The sequence below is a fragment of the Danio rerio genome, chromosome 15 (assembly GCF_052040795.2).
Source record: "Danio rerio strain M-AB ecotype USA chromosome 15, GRCz13ab, whole genome shotgun sequence".
Classification (NCBI taxonomy): domain Eukaryota; kingdom Metazoa; phylum Chordata; class Actinopteri; order Cypriniformes; family Danionidae; genus Danio; species Danio rerio.
In genome coordinates this window covers 29,765,425-29,787,406 of record NC_141035.1, presented here as the reverse complement: position 1 = coordinate 29,787,406, position 21,982 = coordinate 29,765,425, and the positions used below count along the sequence as shown (strand labels likewise).

The 21,982-nt window shown below is 35.4% G+C and overlaps 1 protein-coding gene across 6 annotated transcripts in view; it reads right to left on the bottom strand.

Moving 5' to 3' along the window:
• The window catches only part of bcas3 (BCAS3 microtubule associated cell migration factor), a 402,243-nt gene that overhangs the window by 280,245 nt on the left and 100,016 nt on the right, over positions 1–21,982 (bottom strand). For 5 of the 6 annotated variants that reach the window (NM_200622.1, XM_087282563.1, XM_087282565.1 and 2 more), the window contains 1 exon segment: positions 11,577–11,727. In NM_200622.1, the coding sequence (NP_956916.1) occupies positions 11,577–11,727 (151 nt within the window). 6 annotated transcript variants of the gene reach the window in all.

Here is a 21,982-nt window from a genome sequence, read left to right as displayed (position 1 = left end):
CGACCACTTTGAAGGGAAAGTCCGATTAAACCACGGGATGGACTGACAAACAGAGCTCTGATGTTGTGAAACGTAGCAAAACACAATATTTTGCAATGTGCTCTAAAAGAAAAACTCTTTTCTCTCTCCCATGAATTCAATGACATAGACTAACTTTAAACGCCAAACTGATGTCTTATGTAAGTGTTTATACATGACCACCAGCAATTACAATTCACCTTTCTGTATAGAATATCAACAGGCAACAATTTTGATTAAATCAAATTAGGTTAAACAAAAATACAAAAAGCCAAACAGCAAATCCACATACAAAAACAGAACAACAAAAAAGCATATCTCTTGGTTCTTCCCACTGCGTGCTAGAATAAACTAAAAAGAAAAACAGAAAAAAATTCTTGGAAACGAATGAAAGATGGAATGAACGCAGTCGTTTTGCTGAAGCGAGGACAAAGCATGCTGGGAGTGAATTGGAAAAACTCACCATGGAGTTTTAATGGAAAAACATCCGGCCCCAAAGAGGTAGGGTCTTCATGAAGGGACAGATACACAGAGATAAATGGGAAAAGCATTATTATTAATTGGACCGGGCAAACATTTATGGTATAATGATACATAAAGTTAAAAAGCCATACAATAACGGCCTTTAGCATATTTCCCTTTGAACACAAGCTCAAAATAGTGGAAAAAAAGCATGTATATGTGACTCAATTTTCATCAAATGGCTCAAGATAGCTCCATTGGTGGTATTTAGGAGCGGCATGGGAGACATGAGGTCAGTTTCTTCCAGTCTGACAGTTCAATAGAAGTTCAATAGTGGTTTAATTGAAGTAAGATGCTGTGAGAGATGTTGTTTCATGCTGAAGGGTTAGTCGGAGAAGTGGATCCCTGATCTACAGCCAGAGCAATGGATGACCGTAAACATTTTACAGCCAATAGTGTTTCCCAAAAGCAATAAAAAGGACATGAAATCCAACTCTGGCAGAAGTCGCTGTACACTCTGCGGCCTTTTGGATGACTTTACTGTTCAGTAGGGGTGAATCACTGTCTGTGAAACAAAACCTTACAGTTTTACACACACACACACCGCATCTTTCTCACTAGCAAACCTCTATCACAAAGCTTTTCCCAGATCAAACAAAAGATGCGGGGAAAGATGAGCGATGGTCAGGCTAAGTTTGGCTTAGAATCGCCATTGGGTTTTACGTCCTGTATAATGAATGAATCATATTCACACACAAGGCTTGAAATACTCAAACGTCAGGGGCCGAGCTAAACAATCAAATCGGCAGGTTGCTTAGTTGCGTCTCAAGTGGCACAGTACGACCCTCGAGTGAGACACTTCAGCTGAATGGACTCAGCAAATATCCAGCTGTGAAAATGGATGAACGCCAGCGCTAAATGAATGTGTTTCCATGGAGGTGAAAACATGCTAAAGCTGGGTTTGTTTAGCAGCAGTAGCTATGTTTCAATTTGCTGATGCGAATTAGACTGAACTGGAATATCACATAAAACATTTGCAAATAAAGCACAGCTTCTATCCAATGAGTCAAAGGCTGCATTTACACTGCATGCTTCAAGTGACCCAATTCAGATTTTTTTCTTCCATGTGGCACAGACTGTGATATAGCCCACGTACTTGTAAGCAGGAAAAAAAAAAAAACAGATTCTGATTTACTCGGATCAGACTCTGATCTCGTTTATATGTGGAAATTTATCTGATATGAATCGATTTTCTCCATGTCAATGCGAGACGCACGTCATTAAAAACAATGGAAAGAACATGGCCAATTGAGAACTTTTCTGTCATAAACTAGAGCAAAACAGCTTGCTAAAATGAAAAATTTAACCCTTCGAACAATTTATATATAAGAATCAAGAAAAGAGCACTCTTTTATTATCACAGCTGTCAGTCGGCAATTGTTTTACAGGTCATTGATCTTTTGTTGCACGTGCATGTGTGTAAATACAGACATCGGATACGAATCACTTTTAAAGACAGTGCTTCCCACACACAGGCTTTACTTGGGCGGGTCGCCCAGGTATATTAACGGTCGCCCAAGTATATTTGGTGACATTTTTTATTATTATCATCATCCTTTCGCAATTTTTTGTATCCGTCCAATAGCCAAACATCCGTGATCGATTAACGATTAAGAATCTCCTCTTACCCTACACGTTTCTTCTCGTTGTATGTGTGAGAGAACTGTCAACACTCTCACAGACAATCACATGCTCTGCAGAGATCTACAGAGATGTGCGTTTTTGGGACTTAAAAATGTTCGTCCGGGGTTTCTAAATCTCTGAATATTTTGGTTTCGCTTTCTAAGCCGTTGTCATTTTTATTTCAAGCCTGTTTACTGTCACATGGCTTCGCAGCTGACAGCACGTGTACAGCCACATGAGCAAGTGAAACATTATAGAATTAATTATTTGATCTAAACGACTCAGATGAACTTTTCTATTTACTCAGAGAGGACGAAATTACATCTAAACAGGCTGCAAAATGTTTGTACAATGTTAGAAATGGTTAGTTAACTAATTTGCCTTATTAAAAAAAAAAACACTTTTTTTTTTTTTACAGATTTTTATTCCATAGATGTTTTAAGTCGTTTTTGTCATTTATTTCTCATTTGCTGTATACTTCTTTAATGATGTTGATATATTACATATTTTATACATATATAGCATGCTTTGGCATAACTGTAGAAAAAGTCAGAAGCAGATTTGACTTGTCAGTGGGTGCACATGGATCCTGAATAGAATAAAAGTAAAACAAATAGTGGATTTTTCTTATTATTTTCATCTTTTTATTTTATTTTATTTTATTAATGTCTTTAAAAAAAACTTCAATCCACTGAAAAGAAACAATTAATAAATTGAATAAATTAAAATATTGTTAAAAATCACTTTTTTTGTCGCATGTAGTCATGTAGTTAACCATGTGCCGTGAGTAAAAGGTGCGTTTCAATCTGGCTTAAACCGCATGTATGTTTCAAACCTGTGGGAAGCACTGAAAGATGATGTAAGCGGGTCATTAAAAAAAAAAAAAGAAAAGAAAATGATAGGATACAGTCACAAAATCGAAATTGACCGTCAAGTTTGGCAGTGTAAATGTAGCCAAAGTGAACAAAACTGTCACTTCCTGATAAACTGGCACCAAATATCTAAAAGAAAAATGGAATTTGCTGTGGTAGGAGCCACTGTGGCCCTTTTTTCTCACAGTATACTGTATAATAAATTACTTGCGCCTCAGAAGAGGAAGACAAATCACAATGAAACGCAGCTGCTTAAGACTTTTTTATGGGACTGTTTATGGGAAATAATAATACCAAACCACTTTGATGATGGACTTTGACTAAGGGATTTTAGAATTATCGAAACAACATGTTTGTCCATCAATGCTGTTCCATCACACATTTTTCAATCACACGATCTAATAGAACAAAATCACGTGACAAAAATTATTTGATAAATGTGTTTCCATCGTAGTTTAATCACATTTTTTCTTAACCCTTGTACTGTTGGAGATGTTTTCATCAACTCTGGGGTGATATTGTGTCTTAATTTGGTCATAACTTTTTTCTGTGTTTCGGCTAGTAGAATGACTTGTGGTGACAAATCTTATTCTGACAAAAAATTTGAGAAAATGGTTTGAAAAAATAAAAATAAAAAACTCAACAATACACTCTGGCCAAATTTACTACTCTTTTGGTATGTTCATAATAAAAACATCCACTAACTTAAACTGCTGTAAAAACACATCAGATCTATAGTTTTTCATTTTTTTAAATCTGTTAACCATTCTCAGTCCTAATCAAAACTACTAAATTGTTTAGAAAATTACAAGATTTTAACTCTTTAATCTTTAAACTCTAAGTCTTGGACATGCGAAAAAACACTGTCTTTGATGCATTGTTTTTGATAAATGTTTTTTTTTTTTCTTAATTTACTGTTGGTGGCTGATTGCCTCGTTGACTTCCATTATAACCACACTTTTTTGATTACAAAACATGGACACCATATAATCATGCATTTCTGATTGTTGCTGGTTTTCCCTGTTGGGAATTTTTACAGTTGATCATCACTATCACCCTCTTTAGATAGGCGTTTGCGTCTTTAATAAACTACGGCAGTTTGCTTTCACTGAACAGTAAGAATGGTTAATAAATCCATACGAAACAGTCCCATAAAGTCACGTATCGCTTTCAGTTTCAGGCTTTGGCGCGTTTTGCACTTACACTACAATCGTACCACGCCAAAGCCCAAGTAAACCGCGCTCAGGCCCACCTCTTTCAACCGGGCGGGAAACGGGCCTAGGCACGTTTCGGATAGCATAGTGTGAGTAAGCATTAAGAGTGTGAGAGTGACCTTTACGCACACCTTGATGTGTCTAAAAAAAAAAATCTAAATATGCATATCTCTCAGAACTACATGATGTAAATAAAAACAAAAACTGTGTATTTATGCACCATCAAATGCATATAATGAAAATCAATGGGGCAAAAACAGCCACCAACAATAAATTAGGGAGAAAAAAATCTAACAATGTATCAAAGCCAATGTTGTTACTAATCTTGCACATGTCCAAGACTGTGAAAAATGTAAAAAATAAAATAAAATACAGCCCACATTTACTTTTTACACTGAAAATACGCCGTTTTGTGTGCTTTTTCAGCAAATCAGTGACATTATTTGTAAACTTGGCAATTAAATCTTTTAAACAACGAAGTAGTTTTTATCAGGCCTGAGGTTGATTAACAGATTTATGCCAAAAATTTTCAAAAAATAATTATTCTATGCACTTTTACAGCAGTTTAATTGAGTAGATGATTTTATCCCGAACATAACAAAAGGGTAGTAAATGTGAACAGTGGACAAGGGTTATTGGATAAAAAGTATAAATTCCATCTTTGGCGTTTCCATTACACATTTTTTATGCGATATTCAAAAATAGATGGAGGGAAACAAAGCTACTGATGATCAGTTTGGTGTTGGCGACTGTGAGATATAAAACGTCTTTAAAAGATTATGGAACACATCTGCATTGAAATAAGTAGGACAACACTGTACTATCCATCACATGACACGTTCATGCACTTCTAATAAGATCAGACCTGACTGCAAACCATAACAATAACATAAAAAGCAAGTGAAAAAGCAGATTTCATCCAAATCCGTAGAGTGCTATCAGGGTCTTTATTCCTGAGAAATTTATACACGGGGGGCGAGAGGGTTGGGGGGGGATGCCTGTTGAAAGGAAGAAAGAAGTCACAGCAGTGGGCTTTGAGGGCAATAACCCCACTTCAGCAAAATAATCTTTCACACATTTATCTCTCTGCTTTTCGTGAGCCTAATGCTGCACTTCCAAAGGCATTAAAAAGAGGTGATTTGTGCAAATGTTTTACGCTGTGACATGTCACATGGCTGGGTAGCACCCGAGCTCTTTAAGCTATTCATACGGTCATTACGGCACTATGAGACAATGGCACAAAAGCAGCTCAATTCACGTATTACACTAAGCCTGCCACATCTGTGAGGTCAGATCCATCCATCCATCCAGCAACACACACATTAACACTCCACTGTATGAGAGCAGCGTTGTGGATTTTTATTCAGCCTGGTGGTCCAAATATTTTGAATCTGGTCAGCAAAAATGTTTAAATAAAACCCATTTAAAATGTATTTATTTTATATTATTATCTACTAACAACATATATTAAACACTGAGTTTCACCTGTAAAGTAATCACAATTTCTTGCAACTACTAAAATCGATTTATATTTTCAAAAATCCAGCATTTTTTTTATTATTTGTAATTGTTTTTATTTACTTTGGCATTTCACTGGTTTTTCACTGGCAAGTTACCATACCATGAACAAATATTTAAGATCAGTAAACTTGACCACATACATCATGCCCATTCATCTTAATGCAGATTTTAGTGTTTCTACTGGCAGGTGGAAGTGGGACTATTGCAATTGTTAAAAAAAATCCAGCCACTGCACTGTCATCATTCATTCATTATTTTGAGGAGATGAAGCTAATGTGGTTATAATACAACTATTTTGCAAAACTGAATAGTTCCAACTACTGATAAAGCTTAATATTTGTTTTCACAGTATAAAATGTGTGTAGTTTTGGTGAAATAAAATGTGCGTCATATAAATGTTTAAACATTATTCAGAAAAACATAAATTGTAATAGCTTACCAGATATGATATAGATATCTAGACATACTTATTTAGATATGAAACACAGCCAGTCAAATCTGTTTCTGTAATAGTTAAATTACAGTGAGTTAGTGCATCTAGCTTATTATTTTATAGCTATATTGTACTTTAACATGCTATATCACTTGACATCGGATTATAAATCTACTTTATTCTAGTGAAAATACCTAAGGTGGCTGGATAAACATTTATAGACCATTTACTGTTGCAGGGGGTGTTCAGCGGAATTAATTTAAGCTTTTTTTAATGGGGGCTGGAGGGTGGAGGACTTCTAGGGGCTAAGCCCCTATTCCCTTCGACTCTAGCAACGCCCCTGGTCCTGTTATACTAAAGGGCTTCCAATAAACTGTCAGGACCAACATCCCCTGGTTATGTCAATACAAGATATACAATATACAGAGTCATTTTAACATAGCATAGCACCACAAACTAGAAAATAAATTTGCAATTCTTAATCTGGTATATGTAATGTACAGCTAAATGTGTAATCATGGTCCATACCATTACACTGGATGATCATTTGCAGATTATAATGTTATTTTAAATCCATTTACACTAAATCTATTTACACTGTTTATTTTCACTATAATTTATTTATTTAGAAATCTATAGATCTACAAAGTCTTTCATGCTGTTTGGCTAAAGTAAAAGCTCTTAAAATAAAGCTTTAAAATATTATAGAATTGGTTGCTTGAAAGTAAGATCGATAGTAAAACTGTAAAAATTCAAAAAGACCTAAAACAGGAAAGTAGTCAAATACAGATCCACAACAAAGAAGCAAGAATCAATCAGAATTGAAAAAGACAAATTAGCACATTATTAAAAAGCACTAACAGAAAAGGCAACACTTTTATTTTAATCTGTCTTGCCAAGTTACCTCGGAAGTACAAACTCAGGAGAACGCAAGTACAGAGAACACATTCTCTGACAAATGAGATGCTGCGTTCTTCCCTGGTTCTTCCTGATGGTCACATGACATTCACACATTTTTTAACAGGAAATTATTTAAACATTACAGCATTCATAACACAATTTATTATTTTTTCCCTTTTCACAATATATACTATGCATAAATACCTTACAAATATATGTTTCACAATACAAATAAAACGGATTTTATTGTGAATTTTAGCAAATAAACACCCTTAATATGTTTATGCCTATATTAAGATTTTCATATTATTGTTTACTTTCAAATTCAGGGAAACTCCTGAGGTAAATAAGTTATATCTCAGAATTTTAATAATAAATCTATATAAAATGCTTCCATTCCTAACTCCAGTTGCAATGACTTCTGGGACTTCCAGAGCGAGTTTGGTGCTCAAGCCCGCATTAGTGCATCCTCAATATCAAGAACACATCCAGGAACTTTCACACATCCTCCATTCCTACGGTCTTGAGTTTTGGAACAGATCTTTGGCAGTTTATGATGACGTTACACGCGAACACGAGGACTCAAGATCGCTGAAGAACGCATATTGAGAAACAGCCATCGTCTACAGCAGGGTTACCCAAACCCCTGGAGGGCCGAGATCCTGCATAGTTTTGCACCAACTTTCTTCAACACACCTGCCTGGAAGTTTCTAGTATACCTAGAAAGAGCTTGATTAGCTGGTTCAGGTGTGTCTAATTGGGGTTGGAACTAAACTCTGCAGGACACTGAGCCTCCAGGACCAACTTTGGGCAAACCCTAATCTACAGGTAATATGCTTATTTTATCCTTTAAAATATGCAGCTTCACATTCCACACAATAATAGGCGTTTAATTAAAGACAGTAATAAATTGTTGTAGAAACAAGTCATTAATGAACCAAGCAAGCATCACTGGGATTTATCTCATTTTAGCACCATCACTACAATCTTACTTTAACTGTGACAGAAAATGATGGTCATGAGCTGGCTAAAGTGACTATGTATTTTTTAAAAGGTACAAATATAAAGCAGTAGAAAGCGCACTAATCACTTAGCAGACACATGCAAAAGTAGCAACGATGTCATCAGGACTGATATCAAACATCACTGCAGTGGCTGATTTGACAGCTGAAATCAGGAGAACAGCTGAAGTGGTTCACAGAAAAAGAAGGTCATACACAATGACCTAACTCCCTGAAAGAGCACAGTACATTAACAAAGCAAGACTCACACTGCTGTTTAGACATCTCTCTTAAACAATGAGTGTTTTCAGTTAGTTAAGCATTAGGGGAGTAAAGCATTAGGTAAGTGTCTATATCAAACGTGGCTGAAATAAAATATCTAAAAGACTAAATACAGTATAGACTAGTGGTTGCTAGCACGTTTAAGGTAATTATTAAAAAGTTTTCCATAACTGAAATAATGTACAATAAGATCAAATAAAATAAAATAATTAAAAATGTAAACCTAAAAACTAAAAACAAGCCTAAAATTAGAGCTAACTTTAAAGTACAAAGCTAAAGAGCACCTATGAAGCTCCTATGCAATTTTATTTTACATTCTATGGCAAAAACACCATTGAGCCTCCCTAGATCCCCATTGTATGGGCACGCCTCAGTTATAAACACTCACAAAACATACATTTGGACAACTATGTGGATATATTAAATTGTTCACACAAAAATACACAAAGAGAGACTTTCACTTTCACTTCACTCATAGTTTGTGCATTAACAGACTTGCGTGTACTAGTTGCAGAGCGATCATAAGGTTTTTTTTGCGCCAAGTTTTAAGTAATCAATCAGAGAAGAGGATAAATTGCATTACTTTGATAATTTTAATATAGCATATAATAACGAAATCCAAAAATTATAGTATAATATTGAGATTTTTTTTTTTATCTCACGTCCAACCTGCAGGATCATTGAGGCCCACTAGTGGGCTACGGCCCACCGGTTGAGAATCCCTGAGCCACACTATCTCCCTAATTTGAGTTCAAATTGTTTACAGAAAGGTAAGATTATTTTATTTGTGTTTTCTGTTTGCTCTAGAGAAAAATTGGTGTTTTATTTCTGAATATTTTAGAAACATTTTGAATAAATGTTTAGTTCATTTCTTTTCAGTTTCTTTTTTAACTAACACTCAATGCATTTTAAAAGCTACAATACAGATTTTTGAGCTGAAGCTTGACTACAAATTTAAATCAAAAATCAAATCGAAATCGCAATATCCATCAAAAAAAAAAAAAATCATAATTAGATGTTTTCCCCAAATCACACAGCCCTAACATCAACCTCAAAAAATATATACATATGCCAGAGTATCTGACGATTTGATAAATCAGGGACTAAGTTAAAGGATAGTGAGAGAGTAGTCTGAATAAAAAAATAGAAATCCAAACAAATTGCTAAAATTAAAATGTAAATTGTAGAGAATTGGGGATTTGGAAAGTAACACCCCATCCATAAAAGCAAAATCTCAAATCTATGCTGTGCAAACTTTAGTACAGTTTGCTTTACAGTACACAATCATACTAATCTACTATCTCAGAAGTGAGATGCAAATTAAAAACACAATAACCAGTTAAATGCCAGCAAAACCCCTCATGTCTGGTGTAGATATGCTGAAACTTTGCATTAATGTGTTCACTTGCTCACTGTCTTGTCAAGCTGCATGCAGTGAGAATCTCTGGACTAGGAAACTGAACCAAGTGTAAAACCACACTTGCTTTTTACCAGCCCGCTTGACTCAGCCACAACACAGAATGTCCAGTTCATTATTACAGAGGTTCTGTTTGTAAGGAGGACAATCTCCCATTCCCCAGCCACAGCTCTGAGTGCTGCACATTTGAGGGTACAATTTTTTGGGCATGTTGACGGGCAAGAAGTATATGAACAGAGACAGGTGTGTGCGTGCAAACAGCTGACTGACTGACATACACGTAGACGCACAACACGGTTCAGCACAACATAGGATGTCTCTTGTCTGCCGCCACATATGCTAGACTCAGCTAAGGAAAGAAGGATAAGGGATGAAATGGGATTGGACTTGAGGACAGGACACCAACGCGATGTCAACTCTGTTATAATGTATAAGCCTCAGACTCAGCACGTCTATTGGAAAAAATGAGGACTGAGAGCAAGTCGGGATTTTAAAGCTAGAAACTTAACCAAACGCAAGGCTGAATTATTCAAACATGCAGCTGATGCACTTTTGACGACTCTTTAGTTCCAAACTAGATGAGTGAGAGCCCTTAAAACAACCTCAGCCCAAAGTGTTCTAAATGACAATGAGCTGCAGGCCTGTTTAAAAGTTGACCAGACGTGCCACTGTTTCGTTAGCGAATTTCCCATTCAAACTTTGCATTTAAATAAAAATAAACAATTGGAATAAGTCATAATTATGTTTAGTCGGTATGTAAATGTGCACTGCAGTCATCGATATGGCAGCCAGTCTTTACCGGCATGTTCATGTTACATGGAGAGCGACCGCATGATAGGTCCAGTGATTGTAATACATCTGGCTTGAGAACTAACGACCGAGTACAGCAAAGATCCATATGCGGGAGAGAGCAGGTTTGCATGTTTGTGTAAATTCAGGCAATCATCTGGCAAATGACGGTTTGATGACACTTAAGTGGCTTGAGCAAGAGTCAAAAGTTCATGCAAACTCATGCCGTATTTCAAATCCTCCAACACAGTTCTCGCAAATGAGAAATTCTATCGCCAGCTATGGTTAGGCATGGTGTTTAAATGTCTAGTGATTTACAACAATTATATTTTACGCAATTGTTTGACTATTGTTCGGCAACAAAAGCTAAATGTGCAGTTGATGTATTAAGCACATCCAATATATTACTAAACCAATTTTTATTAAGTAGTAAATACCTAAAACGGAACAGAAATGTCAACTCCATGATGATATTGGTTTAAAGTCATAGCAAACCAAATTACAAAGGTAAAAAATGATCCTGACCTAACGACTACTAGGTCAGGTAGTTAGACTAAAAAAGTCTGCAAAAAGTATTTCTAGTTCAAGATTTTCTTTTCACAAAATTTAATTTTCATAGTTGCATAGAAATGTTTTCCTTTTACAGTTAATTTGTAGGATGTGATGATTTAACTAAGCTTTTTCTGTCACTTTACTCACTTTTAAAAATAACAATGTTCAGTTTCTTGTACAGACTTTTTTGTGCTTCACAAGTCTTCAATGTAGTCAGGAGCATTGGATATTGCTAATGAAAATTTGTTTTATCATTTTCAAAGTGTCAGTAGCTGCTTACTTGCATTTTATGAATCAACAAAGACCGCAATTTCAGCTAAATCTTCTTCAATGTTAAAAAAATGTCAGCTGTCATTTTTTGGGTGAACTTACTCTTTAATAGACAGTGAAAGGTCTGTGAATGTAAGTGTTAAATGGTGTGTAGAAACTCACCCTGTGCGCTTGGTGATGGTGCCCAAGGTCATGGGTTGTTTGATCTGAGCCAGTGGTAGCACAACCGTCAAACTGGGTAACGAAGACAGACGTGGGTTACCCATGTTGTTATTGGTGAAGTTGTTGAAAGATTCTTGGCTGGTAAGTTTGGCTGTAAAAAAAAAATGAAAAAAGACATTTAAGTTTGAAATCAAATTATTATTATTATTTTTTTACCATACAGATAGAACATTTTCTCTACGATATGTTTAAACCTTTTAGAAATAAAATGTTGCTCTTTTAAGCATTCTATTTTCAACACTGAGCAATTAAAATTAGTATACTACAATAATTCTAAAAATAACGACTGCTTAAAATTCAGCTATCAATTAATTTTAAGTGTGTAAATGACATTAAATTTTTAAAAATAAGTCTTATTAAATGCTTGTATAAAAAAATATAAGAATAGTGATGAATGGCCAACAGCTAAAATACAAAGGATTAATTCATAACTTATTATATCTTCTCAGAAACTAAAACAAATCAGACACAAGGTTTCTACAGCTCTGCTCTTTATTATCCACCTTCATCTGTTTTTATTTTTAATGTGTTGCTTCTCAGTCTAACTAGTACAGGGATCAATTTGATCAATGCTTCCATGCACTTCAAAAAACTATATAGTGCGCATGTACTCAAATATTCCAAACAAAGTTGAAGTGCGGCTTTTTTGTTTTTTTAACTCCATTATTTTTTCCCCTTTCGACATACAATATTTCGGGGCAGCCCAATAATCTCAACGAACATTTTCCTTGCTTCCATTGTAATAAGGCCAGGAAGAGGGTATTCAGGGGGTTGGAGAAATACCTGAGACACAAAACAATGATTATCTGAGGGCAAAAGCGCTGAGAGCGGCCGTGCCACAGTGTTGGAGGGGTTTTAGATCATTAGCCAGTCTCTCTGTCTCTCTCTAATACCCAGAAACGCTGTCTTTGTGCTTAACCAAAGAGAGGCCATTTAGGCCTCATGGCCCTCGATAAAGGCCTGCTTTGGCTGGAGACATTACACAAACCCCTGCGCCATTCCACACAGGGCCCGGATCTCAAGGGCCCTTCACATTTCAAAACCACTACACCCCAAGCGCAGCCACCTTTTGTGTGCAAGAGCAGCAGAAAAGAAAAGGAATTCGAACAGGAAGCAGCCTGAAAACCCATGATGGTGCTTCTGATGGACAAAGACGAGGAGTAGAGGAAGAAAAATCTTAATGAATTTAGCATCTTTCCAAGAAGGACACACTCAGTCTCTGTGCACGTTTGAACCAACACTAAATCAAAACCCGGACACGCATGCAAACATCGTCACGCCGGCAGAGCTTAAGCCCTCAAAAAAAATATATATAAGCAGACGCCTCTTGCACGGGATGATGTGAAACTCAGCCACCGGATGACGTAAACCAGAGTGTGGCAGGCTTGGACGAAACCCTCAAGAATGGCACGTCCGAGAGAGGCAAGGCGCCTGGCCAGTCAAAACGATCCTGCTTATGGAGCCGTCATTTGATTAATGACTCATGTGTGATGGCCTGCGCAGTGATACATGACAAGCCAATGGAAAGAAGATCCATCAATGCAAATCCACAGCCGTCGCAGGTCTAACTCCAAGAGGCCGGCCGGGTCGCCCTCTGTCACCTGACCCTTCTGTTCGAGCTCACTCCGCTCCATTTGCATTTTCTTCTAATGGCACAGACCTGGCCAGCCCTGTCACTGATATCTTGTTTTTCCCCCTCAAGCTGTTCTATTTGCATCTGATAAAGCAATGAACACAAGCGATCCATTTAAACTGACGCTTTCCATTCGTTATTTGGTCGATTTGCACACCAGAAGCTAGAAAAAACAACATTCCTACGCAAACAGCGTCCACACCAACGCTGAAGTGAAATAAACAACGTGACCTCGACAGGCACCGATGCGCGAAACGTGCCTGGGGACAAAATATTGCACGACGTTCCAAAGTGTCAGTCGTTGAGAAATGACCAGGCTTTAGGAGCATCTGCGGAAGAACAGAAAAAAATGTTGCTCTCTCCCTGTTTGGGAAAAGGTTGATATATATTCTGTTTTACCCATTCATGTCTTTCGCGCTTGTCCAGGTTTCCCAGACATGCTCCTGTAAGAGCGTAGTTCACAGCAGATTGGGATTAAGAGGGGAAGAAAAAAATAGAGGGATGAGTGGAGAGGAAAAGGAACAATGGCGGTACCGCCGCACTCAGGGGGAAGGCGCTGTCATGTCAAGCCTGCCTGTGCCAATTCCCAGAGCTATCATTATTAAAATACACACTTTCAAAGGAGGAGTACTACAAGTGGAAGGTGGAGGGAAAAAAAGGAAAGTAAGTAAAAGGAGAGGCCAGAAAGTGCCGGATAAAAGCAATCCCTGTGGACAAAGTGAAAACAAATTAAAAGGACCATTATAAAACACAGATGCTGCAAAGAAAATAAACTTCACAAGATTTAGTGTTTTCAAAAGAAATCAGACTTTGGTGGAAAAGCCATTTCTGGTTGCCTCTGCTTTTACAGTATCTGCTAGCTGCTATTTTCAGGCTTTCACAGAGGGGTCAAGCCAGCCTATGTGAAAATGGCCAACTGCCAGTCTTTTCCCTGACTGCTGGTGAACGAGAGTGCTTTTAAAGTGACAGCAGAGCTTTTTTTCCCCCCTCCTCAAAGTTTTCAGGATTGCACGACATTGGCTTTAATGAGCAGAAACATTATATGAAACTTCCTGACTACAAGCAGACTTCGTGCCACACTTAAATTTTCACCATGAGACATGAATCGTACATTTTCTGTTTCCTCCTCGTTCCATGTGCTGATTTCACTGCAAAAGTCGCTGCATGATTACAAGCTATTGCAGATTTATTCATTGCTGCATTATAGGCATAGAACAAAGAACGCGTTCTCATGCGTGTAATTTATTAACCAAACTACATACGAACATCTCGCTACGAGGCTGTCTGAAATCAGATCCAATAGTTTACAACATGTCAGCATTTACAGCTCATCAGAGGAGCACCTTGGTGACAGTGGGAATCTACACTCTTCTGTGGCTCAGATAACAGCCTTACTCAAACCATATGTGAGAGGGTTTGTTTGCAAGGCAATCTGTGTATGTGTGTGTGTGAGGATGTTTCACCTCAGACGAGCAGACTTCGCAAACGGTGCATGAGAAGATGAACAGGAAGGCATCCGCAGACTCAATCAATGCACCTCGGCATGTGGCTCTGATCAGGAGCACGTAATCTGATCATGTCAATTTACTTATGGGTAAGTGGGAAGCGTATTCTCTCCTCCCAGTCATGAACGCTGCAGTGTCATTTCAGACATGTCTAAATGAAACCCTATGCTGATTTGTCGGACAAAAAAAAGACATGTTCATTTAAAAAGCACAAGGATGTCAGTCAACTGTTGTTACAACTGTTATGGACAGCGATGTGAACACAACAATCTCAATATTCAGTTAATGAGTCTTAAAAATGTGATATATAGTATCAGTGATATCAATAAAAACAACTTAGTCTTAGTCTGAAATCTCAGTTCGGATACATAAAAGTTTAAAAAATAAGGTAGGTACCAGGCACAAAAATAAACACGACTACACAAAAAAAAAAAAAAAAAGAAGCCTATTATTATTTAATAATTAATTATTTACACTATTTATAATTAATTATACAAATTGTATACTTATTGTTGTCCTATTAATATTAGTAATACTAATACATGATTAGATTAATTAAACAAATAAGCCAAACCATACATATTGAACAAATTTAATTAATTACAATACAAAAACAAATACAGGGAAGTAGTATATATAAAAAAAATTATAAATTAAAATAAATATAAATAAATATAAGAAAAACACAAATAAATAAATAAATAAATAAAGCACCAACCTTAATACATATTTTAACACGTGTATAAAAAACCCCAAAACAAACACAGAAAACAAATTTTAAAAAGATACTTAAAAAAAATAGTTAATAATTTATACTTTTAGTTAAAATATATATATATTTTTTTTTAATTTACATGTGGCTTATTTTATCCTATTTTATAGTTTTTCTTTCTAAATATTTAAAATTAATTACAATTATTATTAAATGAATTATTTTAATGTAAAATATAATAATGCTTACTACTAAGAATTCTACTGATTTATGATTACATTACAATTGAACAATGGAATGAGTCATTAAAAATAGTGCTGCTACAGCTGGGAAAAAAGGGAACGAGCAGTAAATCTTGTTTCTTGTGCCATAAATGTGTTAAACAGCACTGACTAATCATGTCTTTAATAAATATTTGTTAAAACTGTTCTAGCCTTGAAATGTCAATAATCAAAATTCTATTCCCTTTCCAAATGCACACCAAAGAGGTAATCATACACTGCCTAGAGCAAGCACTATTTTCAAACTCTTTAATGCAATTAAAATATCTAGTATCCAACCACAACATCAACCCTGCACAACTGGCAAAGTTCATAATTACAACCAAAAATTACAAGTCAAAGTTAGTTTTGACTGGTGGAATTCTGAAAAGAGTATGCTTTAAAGTATATAAAGCATTTGCAATAAGAAATTAAAAACCAGATATTTTCATCATTACCAGACTTGATTTGACAATACAACAAAAACAAGATTATCCAACAGCCACAAAATAAGCAATATAATCTATGTATTTGCTTACCATAAAATTATATTGTGCAAACACAAGCATATCAACTTGTGGTTTTGGTCAAAGTTACACATTAAAAAAGGGAGCCTGGGGAAAAAAGGTTCATGTAAAATACTCAACCACCAAAGCTTTTTCAGCATACCTTTAAAAACACATGAACACACAATAAACTATAATTTGTAAACTAATATTTCAAAGAATCAAGAGCAGGAATGTTGCATTGCATCATGGTACAGAGAAACTTTGACTGTGGGACAGTGCAGGGTCTCAGGTCATGAGAAGTGTCAAAATCACATTTCCTCACAGTGGGAAAGGGCAGCGCAACATCATGGCTCACTCTGCCTGATAAAGACACACCAGCACAGTCCAAAAGATTCACATGAGAGCAAGATCAACAACATTATTTATAAAAAAAGAAGAAAAAAAAAAACACATACCAGGCCACCCAGGCCAAACAAACACACAACCTCAATAAGATGTTTACAACTGATGTACCAGGGGAAAGGCTTTGCTACTAGAGAGAACTAAGGGGAAAGGATGTAAATTGATGACATATTTAAATATATAGAGTCTTCAACATGAAGTGGATTAAAAATGTCTATCAAAGTTGTTCTAAAACTATTGAACAACTCCCAATATTGTCTTCAACAATTCTGAAAACCTTTTTTTCTTCATCCAGTTCAAATGTTGACTGTGTATATATTTTCTTAATCCTTATACCGTCTCACTATCCGTCAGAGCACTAGGTTTTACTTATTTAAAAAAGGTGTTAAAATATAATAACAATTTAAAGTTGTCACATACTTTTTTTAACATAAAAATGTGTCAAATATACAGTTCATGTACTCTTGAGTAACGACACACCATTATTTCACCTAGGGTTCCACAATATATCAATTCAGCAACAGTATCGCAATGTGGCAATCTGCAATACTCATATCGCAATATATGCAATGTTGAGTCTGAATTCTACAGGTAGTTGACCACGAGCTACAGAATTGTATTTAATCAGTATTTACATGAAATATATGCAATTTTTAATTCACTTAGATTTTTGTCTTGTTTCCAGTCCAAATATCTACATTTCAAACGCAAACACGATTATTTTACTTGCAGATAATCTTACTTGTTTTAAAGAAAAGAAAAACTTAATTTTGATTTATTTCTTCGGAAGTTGAATACAAAACTACATTTCTTACTCGATCTAAAACTGTTTAGATGTTTTAACTAGAAACAAAAAGCAAAGAAAGAAAAGCATTTTTTTTTTTTTTTGCATTCTGATTGTTTAATTTCTGTACCTGAATACTGTTTGACTGTCAAATAGTGCTATTCAAACTGTCTTGTGAAAGTGTATTTATATAGCAATATGTATCGCAGAAAAATAATAGCGCAATCTCAGATTTGTGCAATATCGTAAATATAAAATTTCACCCCTATTTTGCACTACTCCTTTTAAAAGTTAGGAGAAATATTAATAATTAATATGCTTTCTCTCACGATCTTTGTTTGTGCGTGAATTTTGTACTATTTTACTAGTTTTTTTTCTTTTTGTAATTACAGACAATATATGAATAAATAAAACATTTTCCTTTTAAAAAAACTATTAAAAATATTTATTAAAAGACAAAATGTATTAAAGAATGACAGATGTGAAATTAAAATATAAAGTTTATATAAAATAGGTAAAAACAACAGTTAATAAAATATCATATATACAATTTATAAATATAACATACTTTCTTTTCTTTCTTTTTTTTCAAAAAAGTATTAACAAAAATCTATAATAAATCATTTATTTACAGAATAAAAATCAATAAATAAATAAACGAAGGGAAGGAAGGAAGCACTGTTTGCTTTTAAGAGGAGCCCATTCATAAAACTCCGGACAAATTACAGAGCAACTCCAGCCCTTTTGCTGGATTAGATTCATATCAAGACAAAACGTAGTGGCATGATTCAGGCCTATAAGTATTTTTCTTCTATCTGCCAATAGACTGAAATAAAGCCCTACATCTGTAACAAGCCCGTCGACCAAATAAGAAAAAAAAAACTGAGAACACAGCGCCACACAGAGACCAGAAGCAGCACAACACCTAACAACAGCAACAGACTTCACAACCAGAGTCATAAATCTCTAGGAAAGGGAGTCTGAATGAGGCTGTACATGATGCAGAGTTGTGGTATGTTAAAACAAGAGCGGCGCTTTGATGCCTGGCCTGATTGCATGGCTGTTGTTTTGTGAGCAGAGGAGCTGAACTTTATCTTTAAGAGCCACTGTGAAGCTGTGATGGAATTTAAGTGTGTGTGTGAGAGTGTGTGTGTGTGTGTGTGTGTGTGTGTGTGTGTGTGTGTGTGTGTGTGTGTGTGTGTGTGTCACAAACAAGGGAGGAGGCAGTTTGTGATTACAGAGAGTGTTTGCTAGCCCTGCCCGTACAGATCGGATCATCTGGCTGCATGTCCAACAGACAGACAGACACACACACAAACTCTCTCACACACACAGTAAACAGAAGCTCTGATGTAAATGATTCAGCACAGGACCCAGTGAGTGTGACACACACTTTAAAGCCACTCTCGACACGAAAGCAAGACTTTTCTTTTCTGCTAAAGCGTTGAATCATTGAAACATTAAACAGAAGATGAAAGACTGTTTAATCACACATTTAAAATGCAAATATTTGCCGTATACATTATACACAAAAAATATACAGGTGGGTAACAAAACTTTAAAGACACAAGATGAAAATGTTGTGATGTGTATTAATATTATATTTATATATTCTCAAAAAGGTGGCAACACCAAAGCTCTAAAAATGGCAATTTATTAAATCAAAAAGGCTGACACTTAGCATGTAACATTTCAAGCTCACCGGCTCATTGGTTCATGTGTTAGCCTTTTTATTTAATAAATTGCCATTTTTGGAGATTTTAGTGTTGCCGCCTTTTGGATATATGTATTTTTGCACTTCTTGCTGTTTGGCTGAGCACCCGTTTAAAGTAATGTGCGAGCTTTTGAGCATTTTTAAAAAAAAAATTTTTTATATATATTATATTTAGAAATTTGATTTGAGATTTGAGCGAAAATGTACAATGCAATATGTTTTTTTATTATTATTAGAAATTACAAGATTCATCAAGTCCTCAAGAATATTATTATTACATTAATATAGATAAAAATATTTGTACATATAACATAAATAATAATATTAAATAAGATATTAATATAATTTATTCCTGCACTGACAAAGCTGGCATAAACTATTCCAGACTTCAGTGTGACGTAATACTTTTGAAATAACTTTAAAATGCCTAAAATTGTTGTGAAAACACAAGATTATTATTTAATATTTATACAATATTATTTTACAACTAAAGTTCAACAGAAGCATTTATTTAAAATTGAAATCTTTATAAATAGTCATTTTTTTAATTTAACTAAATTGAATTAGACAAGTGAGAAATTAAAATATTTCCTGTCATAAAAAATAATAATTTTCCTGTTAGCTTACAAGACACTGTAAAACCCAAAAAGTTAAGGTAACTCAAACCATTTGAGGAAACCGATAGCTACAAACTATTTACTTTCAAAAACTAAACTTAATGAGTACTGTGAATTTAATCCATTTGAGTAAATGAAGCAATTTTAGCACAGTAAAACCCGATAAATGAAGAAAAATGAAACCAACTGAGTACTGTAAAACCTAGTAAGTTAAGGCAACTCAAACCATTTGAGGAAACCGATTACTACAAACCATTTGAGTTAAAAAACAATCTATATGAGTACTGTGAACTTACTCCATTTAAGTTGAAGTAGTGAGGTATTTAATTAACTCAATACCTTCAACATTGAGTTTAAAACTATTTTCAAATTAGTACAATTAACTTTCAGCAAATGTTGAGTTCACTACACTTTAACTTGATAAAGTTGACTATTGGGTTTTACAGTGTAGGGCCATAATATCACCACATACAATTTTGATTAATGTATTACTAAAATTACCAAATGCTTTTTCATAGTTTGCTCAAGACGTTAACAGATAAAACCTTATTGTAAGTTTAAAAATTTAATGAAAGTCACGCAGTAACTGTATGATCTCCTTCTTCTTAATATGCGTACTGTTGAGCTTTTTAAAACCCTTTTCTCCAAACAACATTGCGTCATCAGTTTTGCCAAAGCATCCACGTCTGCCTGTTTTTGCTTTAAGATGATGAATGGTGTAAACAGGCGTCGTTACTGATAAAACAAGGCCGAAACCCAAACATGTCGTATGCTGACTTAAAATGGCTCAAAGGAAGTATCCCGTTATCCCGGACTCAAAAACAGTGAATTAACAGCTTCCTTGTTTTTCCTTTCAAAACTGTCAATGAACATACGCAAAGAAGGAGACCACCACGTTTTGCAAAACAGACACTCCAAATTTCCTGAAAGCTAATGTTGACCGTCTGGACGCCTCCATCACACTCCTCACGTCCTCCTTGAGTATGGCAGATTAACCACGGTACAGCATGGCTAACAATGTGGCCAAAATACTGTCAATTGACGGAAACACAAGTGTTACACTTCAAAAAACATTTTCTTTTGACATTTATACACTTTTTTCGACACTCCATAATGCTTTGTGCAAACTTCTGTCAAACTGTAAACAAGCGGGTTCAATTGGATACCATTCTTCTGCGCACAGTTCAGCAACTAAATTAAGTTTCTTAATTACTAATTTCATCATTAAATTTGCATTTATGTCACTTTTTTAATAACTGTCTGAAATGTCATTTACTTATTAAAGGAATTGAATTACTTCTCAAATCCATATAAATCTCAATGCATATGCCATATGAATTACACTCCTTACATTTTTCAACTGAAACAAACATGGCCCTTAAAAAAATCATACTTGAAGGTGCAGTAGGTGATCTTCCAAAATGCTAACAGCTTAGCATAAATCTCTGAATCACATTACTTCCCCTTGCCGTCCAGAGCCACGCCTCCTGATACATGAGTACGCGCACCTTAAAGATGACAACAGAACCCTCTCTCATGTGTTAAAAGTGACAAGTGCTTGTCCGGCGGTATGCAGGAATTACACTTATTACTAACCCAAACTGACATGCTATTTCAGAGCGAATATTCAGAGTAGCATGGTAAACAATTTAAGGACAGCGTCCTTATTGTTCATTTCATGACAGGTCATTATTGTTCAAAAATGAACAAATGTGAATATAAAACCATCTTCACCTCAGTAAATCTGGCTAGGTGGAATAGAGCTATTTACTTGTGTTTTGTTGTTAAACTAATTAAAATCTACATTATCGATGCTGTAAAAGGACCTTATGAAACTGAAAATAGCTACATCAATCTTTCATCAGAAGATTTTAGAGGCTAAAATAGTTTTAAAACAGAACATTACCTGTCTTTAAAAAAATCTTCCAAGGTGTCATCCTTTCTCCAGTATGCAAAGGTAACTCCATATATTGATTCAGGTTTTTAAAAAGTTTCGATTCAACATGTTTTTACCGATCGCACTCGCGCGCTCTCTCTCTCTCTCTCTCTCTCGATCTCTCATGAAGGCGCAATGCACAAACGGCAGAGCTGCGCAAACGGCTGCGCAGTTGTTCAAATCTGCATTTGCTGACAGACAATTTGAGCCACTTATTGGAATTATGAGACATGTCAGCCCAACTCTATTTAATTGGATGAACATTTTTTAGTTT